The 26,068-nt window shown below is 47.4% G+C and overlaps 1 protein-coding gene across 5 annotated transcripts in view; it reads right to left on the minus strand.

Annotated features, from left to right (window-relative positions):
- MPP2 (MAGUK p55 scaffold protein 2) overlaps positions 1–26,068 on the minus strand; it is a 131,840-nt gene that overhangs the window by 58,810 nt on the left and 46,962 nt on the right. For 3 of the 5 annotated variants that reach the window (XM_083469894.1, XM_083469896.1, XM_083469895.1), the window contains exons 7-13: positions 11,711–11,842; positions 11,178–11,283; positions 10,128–10,196; positions 9,870–10,031; positions 6,054–6,256; positions 5,277–5,405; positions 1,106–3,492 (exon numbers count right to left, since the gene is read on the minus strand). In XM_083469894.1, coding sequence (XP_083326020.1) covers positions 3,316–3,492; positions 5,277–5,405; positions 6,054–6,256; positions 9,870–10,031; positions 10,128–10,196; positions 11,178–11,283; positions 11,711–11,842 — 978 coding nt within the window. In that variant the 3' untranslated portion in view covers positions 1,106–3,315. Of the gene's footprint in view, positions 1–1,105; positions 3,493–5,276; positions 5,406–6,053; positions 6,257–9,869; positions 10,032–10,127; positions 10,197–11,177; positions 11,284–11,710; positions 11,843–26,068 lie in introns of those variants that run through there. The other 2 variants (XR_014518122.1, XR_014518121.1) reach the window with 2 other exon arrangements.

Raw genomic sequence — 26,068 nt, forward strand, 5'->3', positions numbered from 1 at the left:
CAGTCGCAGTGATGTTTGGGCAGAAGAAAGCTTTTGAAGCTCCTGATCGACCAGGAGGGAGGGAACATGCCAGTCGGGCATGTGTCTCTGCCAGGGTCCTACTCAAGAGTAGGACAAGCTCCTACAGTCCCCACCACATCAACAGCAACCACTCACAGAGTACTGCCGGGCAGCAGGTGGGTGAGAATTGAAAATCTGAAGTTATCAACAGATGTAAGAATCAGAAACGTGTTTGTGAGCAAGGAGGCGCCTGCAAATCTGGGCTGGGTGGAATGTCAGGTCTGCATAAACCGATAACCGCAGATGTCCTCCTCACGTAGCCCTTATCTCCAGACCTGCTTATCTCCCAAGGAAGGTTGTTGAGCAAACAATGAGGGGACAACGAAGATCAGAAGATCCTGTTTCACAGCCTTGCTATTGTGGAGTGGAAAATCCTGACTCTTGCCACGTCTGAAATACATCTTAATATATGTTTGGTAGAAATAGCAGTGTGTTTCAGCTCTCGGGGTCCCGCTTGCCCCATCAGCATGGTGAGAGTAAGCCAGAACGCACTGCGGTGATTTAATAAATAAATGTTCTGTTTGACAGACAATTGGACTCTGTGTATTATTGGCTGTCCAGGGTCTTGGGTACTGAACCCCAATATTTCCCCCAACAGTATCAATGTACTGCCTTTTCCTTGCAGTTTTGTCCGTGAGCAAGTGGGTTTTATAGTTACTGGGAAAGCACACACTTGATCACCAGCAGGTGGAGTTATTGCTATTTTTTTCTTTTCAAATTAACGCTGGGTGTTGCAAGAAACAGGAAACCTGGCCAGGGACTTCAGGTGCTACCAGGCTGCCCCTGGCAAATTCAGGTAGCACACTCTTACAGTTGATTCGTGCTCTTGCACAACAAACCTGCTGCCCCTTCCCTTTCCCCAAAACTGAACTTCTTGCAACCAGGATGGGGAAATGCACGAGAAACATGGCCTAACCTTTCCACAAACAAAAAAAATGCTCCATAAATAACCAACAGTGTCTACCTTTCCCCACAAACTTTCTGTGGACAAATTAGGAGGAATGTTCATAATATAGTGGGGGGGGGAGAGCTGGGGCAGTGACCCAGCTATCCTCTCTCCTGACATATAAAGGAAAATATCCCAGCTCTATAACCTCCTCCCTCTCCTGACCCCATGAAAGTAGCCTGATCACCGCTGGACCCGATGCATAAGTGTGGGTCTGCCTGAGATGGGTTCGTTTTGTTCTGGGTTTCTCTCCACCCTCCTCCCTCGCAAAGATACAGTGGCAAATATACTGGTTGGGCTCTGCCCCATGTTGCCCTGATGACCAGCTCCTCACGGACTCAGCATCATCTCAGAGGTGGGTGATGGGTGGGAGGAAATCGGGTCTCATTTTTTTTAAGGTGGGGGGAGAAAGAAATTGGCATGTGGGAGAAGCACTGCAGAGAAGCTTTTTTTCTTTACCTGGCAATAAAAAAGCTCCCCAAGTCCAAGGTTCTGCCCTTGCCCTGCAGCGGGTAGTCCCGCCAGTTAACAGCTGCCATAGAGTTGTGAGGTAGTGATTGTTGGTCCTTGGCAGGAGAAAAGGAGAACCCTGGAAACTGAGGGAAGCAACTGCAGGTAACGGGAAATCCGGGAAGCGGAATCCGCGAGGGGAGTGGGCTTCACGTAGGCGCAGACGAGAAGCAGCCCACATTTCTGCGCTACGGATTTTAAATGCCTGATCATCTGTTTTGCGTTTTAATGCTGTAAAAAGGGACAAAGAGAGCTGTGGGCAGGAACAGCAAGGATTAGGATCAAAGATGACTGTAATTGCTATTGCTTTCTCTGGTGGTGCTTTTAGGGGTTTGTTTGCAAGGGGTGGGACACCTTGGACAATGGGTCTCATGGTGCCCCCCCCCCACTTCCCCTCTAAGGTGCCCACTCTCCCCCGGGCTAGATCCATACATCCACCTACAGGGAGAACATAAGGCGGGTGGAGCAGCATGCTATAGCTATATGCTCTTAATGTTTACATGCTTGGAGGCAAGAAGTCAGCTGAGGAGCAGGGAGGTAGTGGTGCCCCCCTTGCAAAGGTGTGGGCATTGGCAGGTGCCCACCGACACTGATCCCTGATGCCAGCCCTGGGTTTCCCTCGCAGCCTCCCTACGCTGCTTTCCTACTAGCGGGTCAGCTTCCCAGAGGCTGGAGAAGAACGACTTCCTAGCTGGTACGACGACGCTGCCTTTTGCAGAGTCGAACCATAAGCCCACCTTGCCCAGTGTTGCCTAGGAGAGTTGAAAGAGCTTGGGGCAGGGAGAGAGGTCTTTGGGTCTATGGTGAGGCTGAGGGAGACCCAGGTTGTACCAGACACAATGCGCCCAACAGCTCTTTGGGGATATTTGCAGCGAAGGAGGCCGCCTCTGCAAACAGCATAAAACGAAAACAAACCATATTAAATAGCCCCATTTTACAGACAGCTAAACTGAGGCCGAAGGATCTCGTTAAGCCGCCAGTCGCCACGGCCCAGGAGAACAAGTCCAAGTGCAAAGTCCCCACCACCTGGCTATCTTGCATCACATTCTTCCTTGCCTCGCTTACAAACCTTTCAGGCACCCCTCTGCCGTTTTTCCAACACCCCGCAAAATCTCGTGCTGACCAAGGTTGGCAAGGCATTCGCCACTCCCCTCCTCCAATCTACTCAGCGTGGTATGTTCGGTGGGGGCAAGGGGGGGCGGGAAGGGGCAACACCCCAGGCTACCAGTTCTTTTGGCAATATTGAGATTGTGGTCCATCGACAAAGCAGTGATTTTGGCAGTGAGTTAGCTGTGACTGGAGAGGCATTGTGTTCCTGCCCACCCCTCTTCCGCCTGACCCAATCAGAGGAGCCGGACACAATTGGGTGGAGCCGACGGGGCAAGGCATTGTGGGTAACTGGTAGCCTGGCTTGACCCCTCTGACCAACCCCCACGTTCGCCATGAGATGAATTCTTCTTTCGTTGCCAGCAATGGGGAGAGGGTGGGGGAGAGCAGCCGCCCCCCACATCTTGGCAGAGTTCTTGGCTGGTTGGAGGTGATCTGGGGCCGGACCGTCAAGGAAGCACCTTTGCTTTTCGAATCTAATAAAGCCAACTTTTTTGTTGCACCTGATTTGCCTGGGCTATTCAGGTAGTGCCCGGTGGGTGGGAAAAGGAGAAAGACGTCAAGGGATGGGGGCATGTGCTGGGTGCTGCAGGTTAAGAGATCTGGGATTCTTGGCCAAGTGAGGAGGACAAAGCCGACACTCTTGAGGCTGTGGGGAGGAGGAGGAGAAGGAGGAGAGGCGGGGCGTCCCTCTAGTAGACCCAGCTGACGGGGACCCATTGCGGTTCGCTGTGCAACTTCTCCAAGGCTTCCTGCAGCTGCTGGAATGTCTGCTCCATGTTGTCGTTGACCAAGCAGAGGTCAAAGTAGTGACCGTAACCCCGCTGGATCCGGCAGCTCTCATCAACCGTCCGCTTCAGGTCGGCATCCTGGCAGGACATGCAAATTATTATTATTATTAGCATTATTATTAATTGAATTTATACCCGGAGGTCTCAGGGCGGTTCAAAGAACAAACTCAATACAGTGGTACCTCGGGTTAAGTACTTAATTCGTTCCAGAGGTCCGTTCTTAACCTGAAACTGTTCTTCACCTGAAGCAGCACTTTAGCTAATGAGGCCTCCAGCTGCCGCCGCGTCGCCAGAGCACGATTTCTGTTCTCATCCTGAAGCTAAGTTCTTAACCCAAGATACTATTTCTGGGTTAGCGGAGTCTGCAACCTGAAGCGTCTGTAACCTGAAGCATATGTAACCCGAGGTACCACTGTATATAAAACCTCAAAATATAAAACCTCAAAATAAAAACAATAACCCAATAGAGTCATACCTCAGGTTACAGACGCTTCAGGTTGCGTTTTTTCAGCTTACGGACCGCCGAAACCTGGAAGTACCGGAATGGGTTACTTTCGGGTTTCGGCAGCTGCGCATGCGCTAAGTCGCGCTTTGCGCAAGCGCAGAAGCACCAGATTGCAACCCGCGCGTGTGCAGATGCGCAGATGCGTGGTGCGAACGCTGTTGGTTGCGAACATGCATCCCGCACAGATCACGTTCGCAACCCGAGTGTCCACTGTAATCCAAAAAGTCTCCTTTCTTCTAACTTGAAGCCGTCCTACCCTCAAGAGCAGGCATCCCCAACCAGCGGCCCTCCAGATGTTTTGGCCTACAACTCCCACAATTCCTAGCTAACAGGACCAGTGGTCAGGGATGATGGGAATTGTAGTCCAAAACATCTGGAGGGCCGAAGTTTGGGGGTGCCTGCTCCAGATCATGAGAAAGCCAGCTTGCTCCATTTTCCATGTGACAACGAGTCCTTTAGATATTTGAAGATAGCTATCTCATCTCCCTCCATCCCAGAGAGGTTTGAAAGGTAGCAACAAGAGAACAGGCCTTCTCTGTGGCAGCTCCCAATCTGTGGAATGCTCTCCCCAGAGAGGCTCGCCTGGTACCATCATTACATGTCTTTAGGAGCCAGGCAGAAACATTCCTCTTAACCCAGCCCTTTGGCCATTACATAATCTATGGCCTGTTAAAGCTGTGCAGCGGGAGGCTGTTATTATGATTATTTTATTATTATGCTGTCTATTATTATGTTTTTGTTTTTATGCTCTGTGTGGGTTTTTTGAATAAATTTTATTAGAATATAAAGAATAGAGAGGTTATTGTAAAACAACAGTAGTAATAATAATAATATGCTACATAACCCTGTGATCTTTTGATAAAGGGTGGTATATAAATTGAATTATTATTATTATTAAAGACAAAGAAGAAGAAGAAGAAGAAGAAGAAGAAGAAGAAGAAGAAGAAGAAGAAGAAGAAAGGAAAATTGAGCAGGAACACTGTCAAATAACTGGACTATTGAATACATCAGCAAGATTTCCATGCCATATTCTCTCCCCCTAAGTGGATGGTTGGAGGTCTCTCATTAACAGCATTTCCATTAACATAGCTGATATATTTATGAGGACCACACCTTATATCAAAATGATGGTATTTAGCTTAGATTCTAACAACCCTTCTGTGTTACACTAGGGGTTATTGTGGAGGGACTGGCTCCCTGCCCAGGCCAAGTTCTGTGCAGGAGGTGTGCTTGGCAAGGCCACCTCCAGAGGCCTCCTTCCTTGCAGCCCCTAGCCCCAGCTGCTGCTGCTGCTACCCCTCTTCCTCGCCACTGCTTCTGCCCGCTTGCCTGCCATGTGGGCGTTGAGGGGACTCACCGCAAGCTGCTTGGTTGCCACACCGTTCTCCAGCGCTGCCTTGTTCATGGCTCGAAGGGTTTCAAAATCCGGTGCCTCAATGAACACCACGTACGGGACGAACTCCGCTGTCCTCAAAACTTTCACAGCCTTTTGACGCATCAGAGAGAGAGGGGAAAGAAAGCGGAAAGAAAGAGAGAAAGAAGAGAGAAAGAAAGACAGTGAGGAGAGAGAGAGGGGGGGGGAAAGAACGCGAGAGAGGAAGAGAGAGAGAAGAAAGAAGAAAGAGAGAAAGAGAGACAGGAGAGAGGAGAGGAGAGAGGAAGGAAGGGAAAGGAAAGGAAAGGAAAGGAAAGGAAAGGAAAGGGAAGGGAAGGGAAGGGAAGGGAAGGGAAGGGAAGGGAAGGGAAGGGAAGGGAAGGAAGGAAGGAAGGAAGGAAGGAAGGAAGGAAGGAAGGAAGGAAGGAAGGAAAAAAGAAAGAGGGAGGGAGGGAGGAGGAAAGAAAGAGAGAAACAGAAAAAAAGAAGGAAGGAAGGAAGGAAGGAAGGAAGGAAGGAAGGAAGGAAGGAAGGAAGGAAGGAAAGAAAGAAAGAGAGGGAGACTGACTTCCAGTACTGCAACACTGATGAGAGTCGAGTTGCAATTCTGTACTTACAAATTATGTGACCTGAATAAATTATGCAATCCAAGACCTAGCATTGCAACCAGGAAAGGTTCCTGGCACAGCCGACCAAGGGAAGACTCTTTCCCCACTCCTCCCTCGGTCCCAACCCTTGGAGTGAGAAAAGAAGCAGTACCTGGGGGTTCACATCCAGAATGCACATCTTGCCTGACTCTACGACTTCATGGATGGAGTCAATCTTGGTCCCATAGAGGTTCCCTTCATACTCGCCGTGTTCCAGGTAGCGGCCTGCTTTGATGTCTCCCTCCATCTCACTCCTGGTCACAAAGCAGTACACCTGCCCGGTCTTCTCGTGCTCCTTGGGTCTCCGTGAAGTATCTGCAGAAGCACAGATATTATTATTTATACCCCACCCATCTGGCTGGGTTTCTCTAGCCACTCTGGGCAGCTCCCAACAGAATAATAATTCGAAATTTGATCTTCCGGTGGGGACTGACCTCATCTGCACCACCCAGACTAAAGTGTGGATGGAAACTTACAGTATGCATTTTGTCAGATTTTGTGACGCAGTTCTTGGCTCTAAACGTATCTGTAATGGGAATTGGGGTTGCTTGTGCGTAAACTGCAAACTGCTCCAAGCTGGTTGTATACTTAACCTTTCCCTGGTTTGACAGCCCTTACAACGCGACTGTCTTAGTCACTGGCAGAATCCGTCAGTGGGCGTCTCCTAAACTTCCTCCAACATAGAAATTCTTTGACTCCAAGTCTCCTCCTAGATTCTCTGCGCGGAAGCCTTCTGCGCAGCGTGGGCGTGCCAAGCGGAGGTCCTGTGCTCTCTCCGCTGATTTCACTGGCAGAGTCTCGGAGCCTCCCCTCCGCAGTACTCTCAGCCTCCTCTTTCTCCCTGGTGTCCCCTGGATTTCCTTCCCCAGCGGAAGCTCTCTCTCTCTCCTTGCTAGTTCCCTCCCCTGCATCATTGGAGCGTCTTACCTCTCCTCTTGCCTCTGATGGCAGTTCCCTGACAGTATCAAAATGCATTTCATAGTCCCAGATAAAATGCATTTAAAAATGCATATCGCAAGTGAAAGTGTGTCCATAATTGCGCATTCTGTGAGAAAATACATTTTGTGAAAAATTACAGACTGACACATATAGATTTTTTTTTTTAAAAAAAAGTGGACATTGAAGTGTTCAACTACGACTTGGGAAACCTGAGTTCAAATCGTCACTCAGCCAGGAAGCTCGCTGGGCGACCTTGGGCCGTTCACTGCCCCTCAGCCTAACCCACCTCACAGGGTTGTCGTGAGGATAAAAACGAGGAGGGAGAGAACCATAAATGCCACCCTGAGATCCTAGGAAGAATGGTAATATATAAATGTAAAAATAAAGGAATAAAAGATAACAAGCATCTGGATTCCATGATGGAAACAAAGTGGGACACAACTTTAAGTAAAGATCGTGGCAGTGGGATTCATAGAATCATAGAGTTGGAATAGACCACAAGGGCCATCGAGTCCAACCCCCTGCCAAGCAGGAAACACCATCAGAGCACTCCTGACATATGGTTGTCAAGCCTCTGCTTAAAGACCTCCAAAGTAGGAGACTCCACCACACTCCTTGGCAGCAAATTCCACTGTCAAACAGCTCTTACTGTCAGGAAGTTCTTCCTAATGTTTAGGTGGAATCTTCTTTCTTGTAGTTTGGATCCATTGCTCCGTGTCCGCTTCTCTGGAGCAGCAGAAAACAACCTTTCTCCCTCCTCTAATCGATGGGCACTTTCTGTGCCAACTTTTAAATGTTTGCCTGATGAAAACTTTTCTATATCTATTTTTGCAGAAAATTAAGAGTCCACCCCCCCAGAAGGGTCCACTAATGTTTGCTTTTATAATGCTTTTGCTTTCAACTCTTTTTGTTAACTCTTTACAGTTTTATATATCTCCATTGTTGCAGACCACTGTGATGTATTTTCATGATACAGTAATATATGAATATTTTTTTCACAAACAGGGATTTTAAATAAAATCCCGACCAGAGAAGAACGGCAGATCAAGTTGGTGGATTATGCCGAAATGGCAAAAATGATCGGAAGAATCAGAAATCAGGAAGACCAAAATTTTAATAAGGAACGGGGGAAATTGATTATTTATCTTAAAAACCATTGTAAACAGTTAAAATCGTTAGTAGGATTGGAATATCACTTGTAGTTTAATGGTGAATTTTGGACACAATGGAGAGGTAAAAGATTTGGATTTGTAAAAGATGGCAGGGGGAAATGATTAATAATAAGAACCGCAAAGGGGAGGAGGGAAGTCCAGGAGATTCTTTTGAATCTTGTTTTTATGTTGTACAGTGGTACCCCGCAAGACGAACGCCTCGCAAGATGGAAAACCCGCTAGACGAAAGGGTTTTCCGTTTTGGAGGCGCTTCGCAAAACGAATTTCCCTGTGGGCTTGCTTCGCAAGATGACAGCCCATAGGGAAATCTCAGGGACAGCGGGGAAGCGCAGCGCGTCTTCCCCACTGTCCTCGGACCTCCTCCGAAGCCTGGCGGCGGGGCGGGGACACCTCCTCCCGCCGCTGCCGGGCTTCGGAAGGCTCCTCCGAAGCCGGGCGGTGGGGCGGGAACACCTCCACCCGCCGCCGGGCTTCGGAAGGCTCCTCCGAAGCCGGGCGGCGGGGCGGGAACACCTTCTGAAGGCGGGCGGGGGGCGAAGGTCTTTGCTCCCCCCTGCCTGCCTGTCCCGGAGGGCTTTTGAAGGCAGGCGGGGGGGAGCAAAGACTTTCGCCCCCCGCCCGCCTTCAGAAGAGGTCCAGGACCTCTTCTGAAGGCTGGCGGGGGGCAAAAGTCTTTGTCCCCCCTGCCTGCCTTCCCAGGGGCTTTTAAATCGCCCCAGACAGCGGAGAAGTCCTCCGCTGTCCCGGGGCGATTTTAAAATGCCGCCCGCCAGCATTTTAAGATCGCCCGGACAGCAGAGAAGTCCTCCGCTGTCCCGGGGTTTTTTAAAATGCTGGGGGTGGGAAGAAAAGCCCTTGCCCCCCCCCAGCCTTCAGAAGAGGTCCGGGGACAGACTGTCCCCGGACCTGGTCTGAAGGCGGTTTCCCTAGGAACATATTAATTGATTTTCAATGCATTCCTATGGGAAACCGTGCATCGCAAGACGAAAAACTCGCAAGACGAAGAGACTTGCGGAACGAATTAATTTCGTCTTGCGAGGCACCACTGTATGTTGGATATGTGACTGTAAAACTTTAATCTGAAAAACCAAAAAACCTATACACACACACACACACACACAACCACAAATATTATTTTACAAATAAATCAAGGTGTGTGAATGTGAAACGGACCCAGAAGTAGACCAATTCATCCATTCCTAACACACAATGCAGGACTTTCCTTCGCTTACACACACAGGCCCAGGGCAGAGTGCAACAACAGAACTAGGATCTGATCTGCCAGGATGTTAAGATGCCCTCCATGCCCCCGTGTCAGGAGTCCAGGTTCCCAGCTTGATAACACAGTAAGCATAGGTAATGAAAAAGGAGGATACTGCAAAAACAAACAGAGAGCTCTGGATGGCTCTTGCATCATTACTCAAGATGACCCTTCTGAAGACTGCTTCTGGCCACGACAGAAGATATTGAACTTACGGCTCTTACGCCTCTTGTTTTGCTTCCTGTCTAGCAACCCTCCCATTCATCGACTCCTTGGACTTAGTGGGTCAGCTCCAACCTCTTCCTGGTCTGAGAGGCTGAGTCTATTCGTACCTATTTGTGCTTCCTGCGAGCGTTGGCTTAGCCTGCTCTTAGCTACTGCCTTATCAGCCGGCCCATCAAGGTCAGGAAGAGTGGAAGTCTGCAGCTGCTGGCTCTCCCCTGCTTTGACTAACACCTAAGCCTCTCTGTTCCTGGTTGCTTTCTGCAGTTGGCTGCAAACCTTCGCTGGGAGCTGGCTCATTCCTGACACCCCGTCTGCAATCAGCAAGACTCACATGGGATGGTGGTTCCATACTGTGACTGGTCAGACATGATGAGCTTGTTCTTAAGACTGCGCCGGCCGACCCCCTGAGCCCCAATCAGCACCAAGGTTTTTCTGCGGAACGGAGGCATGCGAGCCACTTCCTCATAGATCAGCAGCTCGTGCCGGTCAAACTCTGAAGAGGGAGGGAAAGAAATCGCCATCAGCCATTAATGCAGAGGAAGCGCAGTCAGGCGATGTAGAAATGTGAAGGCACACTAAGATCCCTTGCCTGCATTTTTTGTGGTCAGATACATCATCCTCTTCTTCTTCTTGCTGCTGAGACTTCCACACAAGGCACCTGCCAGGAGGGGGAAAAGGAGGCACTAAGCAAAGCTGCGGAGAGAGAAAGCTATCGCGCGTGTGGAAGAAGGTGGGAGTAGGGGCACATTAACACAACGCACCTTGAAAGCACCACAATGCCACTTTAAATGGCCATCGCTTCCCCCAGGGAATTCTGGGAGCCGCAGACTGTCAACAGTTCTTAGAAGACCCTTTACAGTGGCACCTTGGTTCTCAAACTTAATCCGTTCCGGAAGTCCGTTCCAAAACCAAAGCGTTCCAAAACCAAGGCGCGCTTTCCCATAGAAAGTAATGCAAAATGGATTAATCCGTTCCACACTTTTTTTAAAAAAAACCCTAAAATAAATGGCAAAAACAGACAGACTTGAATGTAGCACTCAGAAAAAAAGTGTGGCCCTCAAATCGGAAGTGTGGCACTCAAATTGGAGCATGTTCAGCTTCCGAAAAGAAGTTTGCAAACTGCAACACTTTCTTCCGGGTTTGCAGCATTCGGGTTCCAAGTTGTTCAACAACTAAGCCGTTCGAGAACCAAGATACCACTGTTATTCCCCACTCAGAGCAAGTTCCCAGAGTTCCCCAGGAAGGCAGATTGACTGTTAAACCACTCTGAGAATTGTAGCTCTGGGAGGGGAACAGAGGGTCTCCTAAGAATTCTCAGCGCCCTTGACAAACGGCAGCTCCCAGAATTCCTTGGGGCAGCGGTTCTCAACCTGTGTGTCCCCAGATATTGTAGGACTACAACTCCCATCATCCCTGAGCTCTGGCCTTGCTAGCTAGGGGTGATGGGAGTTGTAGTTCAACAACATCTGGGGACCCACAGGTTGAGAAAGGCTGCCTTGGGGGAAGAAGTCACGACTGTCTAAAGTGCTGAGAGTTGTTAGGAGAGTCCCATTTCCCTCCTCAAACCATTTCACAATCTATGTCTCTCTTCCCAGGGAACTCTGAGAATTGAGGCTCTGGGAGGGGCTGTGCCTTTTACCTGATGAGGGAGTGACTTCGAGGTCTCGCTTCACAAAGGCCTTGCGTTTCTCCTCCAGCAGCTGGCTTGGGATGAGACCAGCACTGCCGCCTTCCACGTGGCAGGCCTGAAACAACCAAAGGTTAGTTCTGAGCACCCGGGCGGGGAGATAAATTGCGGGACCCGAGATCACGTAAAAAGCTTTCCCCCTCCCACAAGGACACGCAACCCATTTTCTTCATTCTGACATTTCTAGCAGTTGCAGTATTAATAAAAGAATCGCAGTAAAGTAGAGGTGGAGACCCCCTCATACAGACTTCTGGTTTTTTGCCTAGAAACTGCATTCCTTTCTAGGACACCTAAATGTGCAGATGTCCTATTCTGTCTTGCATGGGGCCACTCTGATTTCCCTGGCTAGTTCTGGCCTAGCTCCCTACAGACTGATTTCTTGGTGGCAAACAGCTCTCCCTGAACACCACCCATGCCTAATCCCATGAACATGCACCAGGGCCTGATCCAGCCCATGGCTCATTTATTTGACACAAGGTCCATACCTGCCACCAGTTGGGGTCATCTTGGTTGACGATCTGGAGGAGGTCTCCGGCAATGAACTTCAGCCCAGCTTCCTTACATGGAATGAGGTTGTCAGAGGCTGGGTCATAGTCAAAGTGGGCCTTCACAAACACCTAAGGAAGGGGAAACAAGGTGAGATGAGCAGGGAGGCTCTGGAGTGAGAAAGGAGACTCAGAAGGACCGATCCGAGAGGGGTTGACATCATGAGCCAGCTAAGATTGAAACAAAATGGGCTTGCAGGTCACGGTAGACTGTGGCATTGACACCAGAAACCATGGAATTGAAAACAGGAAGGGATGAAAGGTACGTATTACAGGGAAATGTGAGCAGGAAAGTTCTACCCATCTCAAGTCTCCAGTTCTGCGGGAGATAGCTATGCCTGTCCCAACCCTGCAATAATAAAATAGTAACAATTATGATTATAATTTGTTATCATTGGTTATTTATACCCCACCCATCTGGCTGGGTTTTCCCAGCCACTCTGAGCGGCTCCCAGCAGAATACTAAAAACACAATAAAACATCAGACATTAAAAACTTCCCTAAACAGGGCTGACTTCAGATGTCATAAAAGTCATATAGTTGTTTTCTTCCTTGACATCTGATGGGAGGGCGTTCCACAGAGCGAGCACCACTACCGTGAAGGCCCTTTGCCTGGTTCCCTATAACTTGGGCTCTCTCAGTGAGGGAACCACCAGAAGGCCCTCGGTGCTGGACCTCAGTGTCCAGGCTGAATGATGGGGGTGGAGACGCTCCTTCAGGTATACTGGGCCGTGGCCATTCAGGGCTTTAAAGGTCAGTACTGGGAGCCAATGTAGGTCTTTCAAGACTGGTGTTATGTGGTCTTGGCAGCCACTCCCAGTCACCAGTCTATCTGCCGCATTCTGGATTAGTTGTAGTTTCTGGGTCACCTTCAAATGTCGCCCCATGTAGAGCGCATTGCAGTAGTCCAAGCAGGAGAAAACCAGAGCATGCACCACTCTGGCGAGACAGTTCGCCAGCAGATAGTGTAGTTTTTGGGTCACCTTCAAAGGTAGCCCCATACCACCAACCCCTAAACCTTCCCAGGAAACTTACAGCAGAGCAAAAGAAGAAGTGGTGGCATCAGGTATTGGTGTGCCAGCCTAAGCTGGGAAAAAGCACTCCAAGCCCTCCCACTACCCGGGCACCCCCGGGCATGTTGGGTCCAGCTGAACTCCCAAACAGCCAACATGGTTCTTCAGGAGTGCAATTCCATCTAGGACTAGCTGCAAACAACAACAACAACAACAACACACACACACACACACACACACACACACACACACACACACACACCTGAACATCAGCTTGACCTGCAGAAACCAGTGAAATAAATAACTTGCAGCACAGAGATGAGCAAACTTAGCCTGCCCATTTTTGCAAATTAAACCACAACTCAGAAACTTGGGGGAGGTGGGGAGTTGGCAACACGAGGTTTCCTAGCCGAACTGAGGCCTGGCACCCTTTTCTTTAGCAATAAATTGCGGGTTTTCGTTGCAAAGCTCTAACTGCAAACACCTCCTCCCTCCTTGTGGACTGAAAAGAACAATCCGGTAGTCAGGAGACAAACCCAGCAATTTGCCAGAGAGACTGCAGAGCAAGAGCGTGGCCAGTACAGTACTCATTTTGCCCTGTTATCTTCGAACAATAAATCCTGGTGGTGGAAGGCAGCGAGGAAAAAACACTAGCCTCTCTCTCTCTTCATTATAGACTCCTTTTATTTGCATTCGCAGGAGACGCACACTGCTGACGTCTCCTGGGAAACGGATCATATCTGAGCCTGTCTGTTGAGACCTTTCACTCGTCCCCCTCCCTGCCCAATCCGAACGCTTGCGGGGACGAAAACACAGAAGGATGTTTGCAAAGAAACTCAGGGGCTCAGCGCTTGAGCAGTAGCAAAGGGAGAAGAGAACCCCAGTTCAGGCTCTCTCGATCCCCACCCTTGCAACCCCACATTGAATCTCAACAATGAAATGTTGTCAAAGATCAAACTCGGCTCCACTTCTCACGGATCAAGGGAAATGGGCTAAGGCACTGGCTGGCCGGGGATGTGGGAGAAATGTGATTCCATTAAAAATGTGTTCCTTGAAACATTTTAATGGATAACAAAGCCACATAGAGTCTCTGCTTTCAGTTCGTAGAGACCTTTTCTACAGCTCAGTTACATTTGGAGCAAGACATTGCTATCGTAGGAATCGTGAGTCTGGAGAACTTAAACCACTTGCACTTTCAGGAAACAATACGCAAAGTGAAACCCAGCCATCCTTTAAAATGTGCACTGCTCTGAATGTTGCAGTAAAGCACCCCTGGACGGTTAAGTCCAGTCAAAGACGACTATGGAGTTGCGGCGCTCATTTCGCTTTCAGGCCACAGGCAGCTTTCCGGGTCATGTGGCCAGCAGGACTAAACTGCTTCTCACGCAATGGGACACAGTGACGGAAACCAGAGTGCACGGAAATGCCGTTTACCTTCCCGCTGCAACGGTACCTATTTATCTACTTGCACTGGTGTGCTTTTGAACTGCGAGGTTGGCAGAAGCTGGGACAGAGCAGCAGGAACTCACCACCGTCAAGCAAATTCGAACCGCTGATCTTCTGATCAGCAAACCCATGAGACTCTGAGGTTTAGACCACAGCGCTACCTGCGTCCCTGAATGTTGCAGTAAAAGGTAAAGGTAAAGGGACCCCTGACCATTAGGTCCAGTCGTGGATGACTCTGGGGTTGCGGTGCTCTTGCTCTACTGGCCAAGGGACCCAGCATACAGCTTCCAGGTCATGTGGCCAGCATGACTAAGCCGCTTTTGGCGAACCAGAGCAGCGCACGGAAATGCTGTTTACCTTCCCGCCGGAGCAGTACCTATTTATCTACTTGCACTTTGACGTGCTTTCAAACTGCTAGGCTGGCAGCAGCAGGGACCGAGTAACAGGAGCTCACCCCGTCACAGGGATTCGAACCCCCAACCTTCTGATCAGCAAGCCCCAGGCTCTGTGGTTTAACTCACAGCGCCACCCACATCCCAAATGTTGCAGTACAGTCCCGCAAATGTGCGTAAATGCAATCTAGGATCATAGAGTCCTAGAGTCGGAAGGGACCACAAGGAATGCTGTTCTTCCCCCCTCCCTCCCAGCATTTGCCTTCTGAAGCAGCCTCCTCATTCTACCTAACAGCAGGGCCGGCCCTGAATACATCCTTCCCCTGTTGCTTCTCTGCTCTAAATTGTTCCCTCCCAGAGCCCTTGAGCAAGTTATATATTATCTCTCCAGACAGAGGGAAAGATTGAGGTGGGGAAGCAGAGGAGGATTGTGTAATAAGTTAAAGTGCCTTCCCAAGCGCGCGCACACACACACATACACACATGCCCCTGCTGTGGTTTTTTTAGGCCGCTATTTGGGCTTGTTGGTGTGAAATAATCCTCTTTGCTTCCACAAAGCAACAGGATTATATTCACATGAAAACAAGCAGCGCTCGTCTCCATCACCACCACTCACGTCATACTTCCCCCACCCCTCTGCCGCTCGCTTTGGAATCAGCATGGGCTTTGTGACAAGGAGCTGTTGCTAACTCATTACACAATCCCTCCCTCTGGAATGCTTCTAGCATCGCCAGACGTTACTCTCAAATCCCCGCCTGCACCATCGTAACCGGGAGAACACTCGAGTATTCCGTACAAAACGCACGTATGCCCTCAAATCGTTCCCCCCTACGTTTTATTCCCTGCGTTTCACGTTTCATGCTGAAGTGTTTCCACTGAGCGATCCCAGATGTACTCAGAAGACTGGTGGATAGCAGAGGGACGCTGCAAGCATTCTGCTACCCATGCTCGGAGGATAACGTCTCTGACACAGCGGCCTGCAAGCAGGGCGTGAAATTTGCTCCAGACTTTAAGGAAGAATCAAGTGTTCACGTTTACCAGGAACAGTTCCCCTGTAAATAGATCTCTATTTGTTATACTTCGCGAGGGTGAGGCGTTGGCATCGTTCTTCGGAGTTTAGTTCCTCACCAGTGGCATCTAGAAATTCAATCTCCCAGTGGATGAGTCAATGCATACCATCCTATACTGGGAAAGCAAGGCACCAGGCACTGGTTTTTTACATATGTTTGGACATGATATACCATGCCAAAACGTGGTTTAGCATGACCTGTGCTACCCAAGGCTATGTCATGCTCTGGCTGAGCACTACATCCATCTATCTATCTATCTATCTATCTATCTATCTATCTATCTAACATCTACAGTGGTGCCCTGCAAGACGAAATTAATTCGTTCCGCAAGTTTTGTCGTCTAGCGAATTTTTCGTCTTGCGAATCACAAAATCCCATAGGAATGCATTGAAAATCAATTAATGCGTTCCTATGGTCAAAAAAAGTCCAAACAAAGCCAAATTTGGTACAACAACAGTTTATTATTAACTGCTCTTTAAAGTCACACATACTGTAAAGAGCAGTTCAAAAATTGAAGGGAAAATAAATTAACTTTATAAACAAAACATGTCTTTGTTTTTAGACAAAGGAAACAAAGTCGCGAGACGTTTTCGTCTTGCGAAGCAAGCCCATAGGGAAATTCGTCTTGCGAGGCAAATCGAAAACGGAAAAACCTTTCGTCTAGCGAGTTTTTTGTCTTGCGAGGCATTCGTCTTGCGAGGTACCACTGTATCTATCTATAGTTTTTCAAAATATTCATTTAAACAACCTTAAATCCATGACTTCCCTTCTTCTCTTTCCGCGGTTCATTTTGCATACCACACATCCCTGCATATTTTACATGAACTAAACCATTCAGTAATCCATTGTTACATCCATTAAAACTTGCTTTCACTGTGGAATTTATCTTACTGCTACCAGCATTTTTAAATGAACACAATTTTCACCCATATATACAGTAAACATTTTCCAGTTTTCTTTAAACATACATTCTTCTTGTTCTCTTATTCTTATATGTTAAATCTTGCGTGTATTCCATCAGTTTTTAAGTTGCCATTCTTCTTTGGTTGGGACCTCGCTCGTTTTCCATTTTGGGGGTAACAAAACATGGGCCGCGGTTGTAGCATACACAAATATAGTGGTACCTCGGGTTAAGAACTTAATTCGTTCTGGAGGTCTGTTCTTAAGCTGAAACTGTTCTTAACCTGAAGCACCACTTTAGCTAATGGGGCCTCCCGCTGCTGCTGCACGGTTTCCGTTCTCATCCTGAAGCAAAGTTTTTAACCTGAGGTAGTATTTCTGGGTTAGCGGAGTCTGTAACCTGATGCATCTGTAACCTGAAGCGTCTGTAACCCAAGGTACCACTGTAGTCTTTTTTGACACCTGGGAATTTCCCTCTGAATTATTCCCAACAAAAAAAGACTCTGGTTTGTTTGGGAAAGGTACGTTTAAATGTTGTTGTTTTTTCAATTCATTATATATCATTTCCCAATACTCTTACCCTTTTACAAGTCCACCACATATCATAAAATGTACCCTCAACCTCTCCAGCACTTATCTGATTCAGACTTATATATTTTAACAAGTCTGCTAGGAGCGGGAAAATGTTGTTTCTTTTGCTTGCTTGAATGCCTAAGAAGCATTTTACCCTTTTACAAGTTCACCACTGAGCACTGCAACTAAACCTGGGCTTGCATCTGCAAAAGAAACACATAGGCAGGAAACCACGAAGAAATCTTTGTCTGCAGCAAGCAGAACCATGAGACTGGGCCCGGACGACATGCTAAGCCAAACCATGGCTTAGTTGGCACAGCAGGACTGAGGACGGCCACAATTTTTTATTTGGCTAAGCTACGGTTTGGCATTACGTGAAAACTGCATCACTGGGAGAGTGAGGATATTTCACCCCTCCCATTGCAAGAATCAGACAATGTTTCAGAAAGGAGGGGGCGGATTTTGCTCATCGCTTCTTCCGCTCCAGCCTGTGGGAGTCTGAGTGTTATCTGTATATAGATAAGGTGACTGCTCAAGCAACTGTAACACACATGCAGTCCAGCGTCTCCGATTAGTCTTTAGTTACAGTGGTACCTCGGTTTACATACGCTACAGGTTACACACTCCACTAACCCAGAAATAGGGCTTCAGGCTAAGAACTTTGCTTCAGGATAAGAACAGAAATCGGGCTCCGGCGCCGCGGCAGCAGCAGGAGGCCCCATTAGCTAAAGTGGTGCGTCAGGTTAAGAACACTTTCAGGTTAAGTACGGACCTCCGGAACGAATTAAGTACTTAACCTGAGGTACCACATTAGTTTATTTTAGTTCTGCAGTAGCTGTAAAGAATAAAATAAGTTATACTTCAGAGCCGTCGTTCATGTGGTCCATACTCTGCTGTGCTCCGCTTACTTTTGGAACTGAGTTTGGTACTCAGTCCACAGCACTTAGACCTGCTCCCTGCAGTGGAAGGTCTCTGGGAGTGCTTTTCCAGCTCGCCTGGCCCAGACAGGGCAGAAGAGGTTGAGCCCAGTCGGTGGCACCGGCTCAAAGGCGAAGCTGACAGAGAGTAGACGGTGAAATCCCAAAGGAAGCCTCAGCAGTATTTATGTGCACATGTGACTACAGCAGCAAGGATTCTACACGCACAGAAAGGGAACGAAGAGAGAACACCCTCCAAGGAAGAACGTTTGATGAAAATCTTGGAATGGGCAGAGATGGCAAAACTGACGGCACTGATGAAAGATACAAATTTTTGTTGTTGTTGTTTAGTCATTTAGTTGTGTCCGACTCTTTGTGACCCCATGGACCAGAGCACGCCAGGCCCTCCTGTCTTCCACTGCCTCCTGCAGTTTAGTCAAACTCATGCTGGTAGCTTTGAGAACACTGTTCAACCATCTCGTCCTCTGTCATCTCCTTGTGCCCTCCATCTTTCCCAACATCAGGGTCTTTTCCAGGAAGTCTTCTCTTCTCATGAGGTGGCCAAAGTATTGGAGCCTCAGCTTCACCATCTGTCCTTCCAGTGAGCACTCAGGGCTGATTTCCTTAAGAGTGGATAGGTTTGATCTTCTTGCAGTCCATGGGACTCTCAAGAGTCTCCTCCAGCACCAGAATTCAAAAGCATCAATTATTTGGCGATCAGCCTTCTTTATGGTCCAGCTCTCACTTCCATACATCACTACTGTGAAAATCATAGCTTTAACTATACAGATCTTTGTCGGCAAGGGTGATGTCTCTGCTTTTTAACATGCTGTCTAAATTTAGAATCTTTTAAAGAAGACTGGAAACCTTTCCTAGTCTATATAAAAAGTTATTTTCCATACATGAGGACCACAGCGGTGTCTGAAGTGTAAGAAAACAGCGGAACATATTGAGAAATATGTCACAGAGGATGGAATCAGATAAAGAGGAAACCTAAAATGCAATTGTATGTGATTTGGGTTATAAGCATTGATGCTGGCCGAGCGGGAAATCAATAGGACAGAGTAGCAAATGTAACTTTCTGTACGGAAAAAGAATACAATATTATTATATGTATTAAAGAAGACCTGCTTCACTGTAGGGAAATGATGTTTCCTTGACCAGCTTTAGTTTAGCCAAAAGAACAACCATCAGCTACTAAGGCTGCTTTTAAAAGGCTGCAAAACACAGCATAGATTCTATGGAATAAAGAAGGGGTGGGGAACTGGATGCAGCTGGTGGGGGGGCGGGTGGATTCTTATCTCTACCCCCCTTCTCCCCTTGCAGGGCCAGCCACCTGTCAATCACCTGATGTCACCATGACACTGGGTGACCCATTTTCCTTTGGCTGCGCAGTCTGAAATCAAAACAGCTGTAGGCAAAGACACAGCACTTTGCAAGCCCCCCACTTGCACAGCGCAGGGCCCTGCAGGCACTGAGGATCAGCGGATTGTCGGGACTCGCAAAGGGCTGTGCCTCACTCAGCTGCACTGGGGAGTTCCTCTTGGAAATAATCGGGAGCTCCTTTCAAGCTCCCAATTGCAGCTACTTTCTTATATGTCTCCCCGCCTCACGTATGATATCAGGTGAGGGGCAGATGGGACTGATTTTGGAAAAATAACCTCATGGGCCAAACAGGGATGCATACCAGGTTTAACTGGTCCTGTAATAAAAATAAAAATAAAAATAAAAATAAAAATAAAAATAAAAATAAAAATAAAAATAAAAATAAAAATAAAAATAAAAATAAAAATAAAAATAAAAATAATTTATATGCCGCCCATCTGGTTTCCCCAGCCAGTCTGGGCGGCTCCCAACAGAAAATTAAAAACACGACAAAACATCAAACATTAAAAACTTCCCTAAACTTTCTCTGGTTGGAGGCTCCCAATCCAAGTGAAATGGTTGGTGGTGGGAGGTGCTGCAAAGTGGGGAGTGTAATAATAATAATAATAATAATAATAATAATAATAATAATAATAATAATTATAACCCGCCCATCTGGGCAGCTCCCAACAGAATATTAAAAGCACAATAAAACATCAAACTTTAAAAACTTCCCTAAACAGGGCTGCCTTCAGATGTCTTCTAAAAGTCACAGATAGTTGTTTATTTCCTTGACATCTGAAGGGAGGCCGTTCCACAGGGCGCGAATGAGAATAAGGATGCTGGAGGTAAGGATAAGAGTATCAGTTTACTTCTGCTCCATGTCACTTTCACTTCTCTTAATCCATAGTTCCACTCTACCCCATTCCTGTATTAAACTACATTTTTTTAAAAAAATCTGCACAAAATTCTGCATTTAAATATGCCATACTAAACATCTTTCCCCTTGCAATAGACACATTTCCTCTCAAAAGACACATCCCTATATGTATTTTCACTCGACATGCACAATTCCATATGGTTTTCTAAAGGTATTTTGGTTTCTGCCATGTTCCAACCAGAACATTAGTCCAAGAGGTACAGAGCAGGTTGATTCCCATTAAAACTCGCAAAGATCAGGAGTCTTTTGAGGCATTTCCAGTTCAATGCTGGAGGCTACAGAAGCAGCACCTCCACTCTGCTTACTGTGAAGCTTGTTTGACTTCCTTTTACCCTGCCCACCTTAAACTTAAGTGTTTTGCAGCTGGTTGCAATTTGATGCAGAGTGCGGCCCCGACTTTGGCTGTAAAATAATAACTGCTTAATTGGGCGTTAACTCCCGTTGGTCCAGCGCAATGGACCTTACTTCTCAGCAGTGTCTGTATATATGAATGATTCAGAGTGTCGGTGCTGACCTTTAAAGCCCTGAACGCCCTCGGCCCAGTATACCTGAAAGAGCGTCTTCACCTCCACACTGAGGTCCAGCTCCAAGGGCCTTCTGGCGGTTCCCTCCCTGCAAGAAGTGAGGTTACAGGGAACTAGGCAGAGGGCCTTCTTGGTAACGGTGCCCACCCTGTGGAACGCCCTCCCATCCGATGTCAAGGAAATAAACAACTATCTGATTTTTAGAAGACATCTGATGGCAGCCCTGTTTAGGGAAGTTCTTAATGTCTGATGTTTTATCATGTTTTTAATGTTTTGTTGGGAGCCACCCAGAGTGACTGCGGCATTCTGGATTAGTTGTAATAATAATAATAATAATAATAATAATAATAATAATAATAATAATAATAATAATAATTTATTATTTATACCCCACCCATCTGGCTGAGTTTCCCCAGCCACTCTAGACGGCTTCCAACAGAACACTAAAATATAATAAACTATTAAACATTAAAAGCTTCCCTAAACAGGGCTGCCTTCAGATGTCTTCTAAAAGTTTGGTAGCTATTTTTCTCTTTGACATCTGGTGGGAGGGCGTTCCACAGGACGGGTGCCACTACCGAGAAGGCCCTCTGCCTGGTTCCCTGTAACTTGGCTTCTTGCAGTGAGGGAACTGCCAGAAGGCCCTCGGAGCTGGACCTCAGTGTCCGGGCAGAACGTTGGAGGTGGAGATGCTCCTTCTAGTATACTGGGCCAAGGCCATTTTGTAGTTTCTGGGTCACCTTCAAAGGTAGCCCTACGTAAAGCGCATTGCAGTAGTAGTCTAAGCGGGAGATAGCTAGAGCATGCACCACTCTGGTGAGACAGTGAAGTGGGGAATCTTCTGTAACTGCAGAAGGGAATTCCACAATTCGTTCAGTACCTTGCACGGGGAGCGACTGCACTTCATGAAGGCACCCTCCGACTCACGGAAGATGGTAAGAACGACACTGAGGAGAGGAGGGAGAAACTTGTTCACCTCCGGTCCCCCTGCCTCAGGCGTTCCTGCTATACAGGATGCCTGGAGAGCAGGTCTCAGGTAACCAATCTTATGTGGGAAGCAGAGATGGGGTGGTCTTAAGAAGCAGAAAACCTTTCCCCATCCTTTTCTTGCACCCCAAAGGACTAATGGCTGCGCCAGGGTCCCCTCTAAGGTGTGAAGTCCAGGTTGGTTTAGGCCAGAGACGAATGCCTGAGGTAGAAAAGCGCTACCTCCTGAGCAGAAATTTGTTCGCGTCGACTTAGGCCTCACCCAGAACCAGGTTGCCAAAAAAAAAAGGGGGGGCTGTGTGACAAACCTACACAGCTTCCCATGCTCGGAGCCTGAGACGGCTATGTGTAATTGATTTGACACCTGCTCATTAAATTCTCACGCCACTATACCCAAAGCACCCAAGCATTAAGTCACTTCTGAACTCCGCCGCATGAGACAAAGAGAGGGGACGCGTGACAGAGCAGAATGGAAAAGTCACTTGGCAAAGGAGGGATGGAACAGAGGGACACGGACATTGGCTGAGGCAGCAGATTTCTCTCTCTTTCCTTCCCAAAGGGTTGTGAGAGATGAGGAGTTACAACCCTCAGCCTGGGAGGGACAAATCGGTATTTCTGTTTTTACCCATTAAATCTGTTTGTGCCATTTGTGAATTAATCTGTGATTTAAAAAAACCAAAAACTCTCCATGTAAGTATTCATTTAAATTTCTACTTCCTTTAATATTCAAAAATGCATATTTTTTTATCTCCAATAAAGCATTTAAATACGTACAGTCGTACCTTGGAAGTCAAACAGAATCCGTTCCGGAAGTCCGTTTGACTGCCAAAACGTGTGGAAACCAAAGCATGGCTTGTGATTGGCTGCAGGAAGCTCCTGCAGCTAATCGGAAACCGCGGAAGCCCCATCAGACCTTCGGCTTCCAAAAATAGTTTGCAAACCAGAACAGTCACTTCCAGGTTTCGATCATTCGGGAGCCGAAACATTCAAGAACTAATCAGTTCAAAAACCAAGGTATGGCTGTATTTTGATATGTTTACGTCGCAACATTATAACTTCTGGTTTAAAGGTGGCGAATGAGTTGTTTTAATAAATGCACAAACATTATGAGAAGTATGAAATCTGTTGGGTAGATGCAATCTGCACACTTGTCCAAGAGATAGAAATCAAACCAAGAGGTGTTAATTTTGTACAGGAATCTGCAAAGATTTAGGGTTCTAGTCAATGCAGCAATTCAAGGGCTGTCAACCTCATGCCTGTAGGAGCCATTGCACCCATGAGGGTCTTCATTTGCACCCCTGCACAGCAGCCCCAGTCTTTTGAGCTTTCTCCTAGAAAGAAAGTTTTGAAACAAAAATATGCAGATACCCTTTCAAGCATTTTTTGTGAAATGAGCAAGCCTGGCTGATCTAGCTTGCTAGTGTTTTTAACCAATGAGTGAAGTCAGAGCTGTGGTTGATAAGTGAATTGTTGAGCCAACAGGCAAGAGGAATTCCTGGGGTCTTAAAGGCCTGCTGTTTTCTCCTTTTTAATGTATTTTTTTCCCTGCTTCTGTCTTATTTTCCAGGCAGAAATTCAACAGTTTGTGCTTGCTCTCATATGGAAATACAGTTATGAGGAAAGCATCGCCCTGACTGCACACGTTCTAATTTTGTGCCCCCACAGCAGCCATTTTGTGACTTGTGCCCTCAAAACTCTCAACATTCAAAATGTGCCCCCTGGTCTGAAAAGGCTGGCGACCCCTATGGCCATCAAATAAATAAATATAGATAGGGATTAGGAACATCTAAGAAGATATACCAGGAGGTGGTATGTCCAACTGTGTAAGAACGCTGCCAGAAGTAATGGTTGCCAGATCATAATTCAAAGAAAAGTGAGGAACAGGGAGAGAGTATACAGGGAAGAGCCATGTACTCAACTGTGGCTGGAATGGGGATGGTTTCTACTGGCTTCCTTAGATTCACTATTTTATTTTATTTTATTTTATTAAGTTGGAATCTGCACACCATCTCAGGCGAGCTGAAAATCTCAGATGCAAACACAACAATGCATTGGTTATGAAGAAATCTTCTCCTGAGTCCATTGTGAGATTGACAGCAGGAGCCTCTGAGCAAGGCCTCTGTCATAACTCAGGACACACGAGAAATGCTTTATGCACCAAGAGTCATGGAAGATGGAGCAATCCTCTCCTTGGACAATCTCAGGAAGCAGCCAGAGTGTCAAATACTTTGGCATGTACTTCCAGGAGGAGAAATCCAAAGGATCTGCGATGAGTCCACCCCCTGCTCCTGAGATTTGCTTGCCTACAGGCTGTAACACTAACAGCTCTTCTCCCAAAAACCTCCCTTTGGACACCCGGCCTTCCATGACTGTGAGGGGAGAGACTCCATCAGGCAAGGCCTCTATCCACCTGCCTCACCCCACCCTCCAACCCTAGGAGTCCTCATAAGGGAGCTGTTCCTGTAGGAAGAACTGTGAGGGGAGAGACTTCGTCAGGCAAGGCCTCCTTCCACCTGCCTTGCCCCACCCTCTAGTCTCTGCTTCTCAATTTGTATTGTATTATTTTATGTACTATTGGGACGCGGGTGGCACTGTGGGTTAAACCACAGAACCTAGGACTTGCCGATCAGAAGGTCAGCAGTTCGAATCCCCGCAATGGGGTGAGCTTCCGTTGCTTGGTCCCTGCTCCTGCCAACCTAGCAGTTCGAAAGCATGTCAAAGTGCAAGTAGATAAATACGTACCGCTCCGGTGGGAAGGTAAACGGCATTTCCGTGCGCCGCTCTGGTTCGCCAGAAGCGGCTTAGCCATGCTGGCTACATGACCCAGAAGCTGTACGCCGGCTCCCTCGGCCAGTAAAGCGAGATGAGTGCCGCAACCCCAGAGTCGGCCACGACTGGACCTAATGGTCAGGGGTCCCTTTACCTATTTTATGTACTGTGGCTTGCTGTTGTTTTATTGATTATAGTTTAGAAATTATTTATTGCAACTGTTTAACTTTTATATGTTATTATTCTTTAATACGATTCTAATGATTGTTGACTGTTACTTTTTTGATGTAGGTTGCCTATTTTAAAGTTTTATTGCCACATTTTTGTATTGCATTAGATTGTTATAAGATGTAATTTTTTTTGTTTCTTCAGCTTGTAAACCACCTTGAGTACTGTAAGATAGAAAGATGGCACAGTGGTACCTTGGATTAAGTACTTACTTCGTTCCGGAGGTCCGTACTTAACCTGAAACTGTTCTTAACCTGAGGCACCACTTTAGCTAATGGGGCCTCCTGCTGCTGCCGCGCCGCAGGAGCACGATTTCTGTTCTCATCCTGAAACAAAGTTCTTAACCTGAGGTAATATTTCTGGGTTAGCAGAGTCTGTAACCTGAAGCGTCTGTAACCTGAAGCATATGTAACCCGAGGTACCACTGTATACAAATTTAAAAATGATGATAATGATGATTAAGCGTCAAGTTCCAGGGAGACAAAGAGGCACTGCAGCCTGCCTCGCGTACGCACTGTGGCCCCTTCGGTTGAAGACGGAGTTCCTCCAGGGAGGTGAAACCTGGGATTTTTGCACCCCTGACTAAAGAACAAGACTATATCAGCTGTCATTAGGCTTCGGACTGGTGCTGGGGCAAGACTTCAGTTTGCTGAGCAAGCACTGCTTGCAAATGCAAAATCTTGTCTCTGACTCCAAAGTGCGCTGACCAAGGTGCTGAATTTCATTCCACTCTGTTGCCTGCCTGTCAGAACCTATTACCCATCCTCGGTTGAGACTGATGGTTGTTCCCCAGATGACCCCCCTCGCGGCGGCTCGTTTTAGTTACAGCGTATAGAAAGTTTGGCCAGCTTTCCCAATACAGTATTACATAAAACAAAAGGAAGAAATCACTGGCAACAGCTTCAAACAGAAAGCTGGGCAGCTTGCTGAGGTTAGAGTAAGAACATTAAGAAGAGCCTGCAGGATCGGGCCCATCTGGTCCAGGATCCTCTTTTCACTGTGGCCAACCGGATGCCTGTGGGAAACCATCAAGCAGGATACGAGCACAAGAACGCCACTCTTCCCTCCTGCGGTTTCCAGCAGCTGGTATTTGGAAACATGGTTGCCTCCAACTGTGGCGGCACAGCATAGCCATTGTGGCTAGTAAAAAGGTAAAAGGTAAAGGACCCCTGGA

Source organism: Podarcis liolepis (assembly GCF_965112155.1).
Source record: "Podarcis liolepis genome assembly, chromosome: 13".
In the NCBI taxonomy this organism is placed as follows: domain Eukaryota; kingdom Metazoa; phylum Chordata; class Lepidosauria; order Squamata; family Lacertidae; genus Podarcis; species Podarcis liolepis.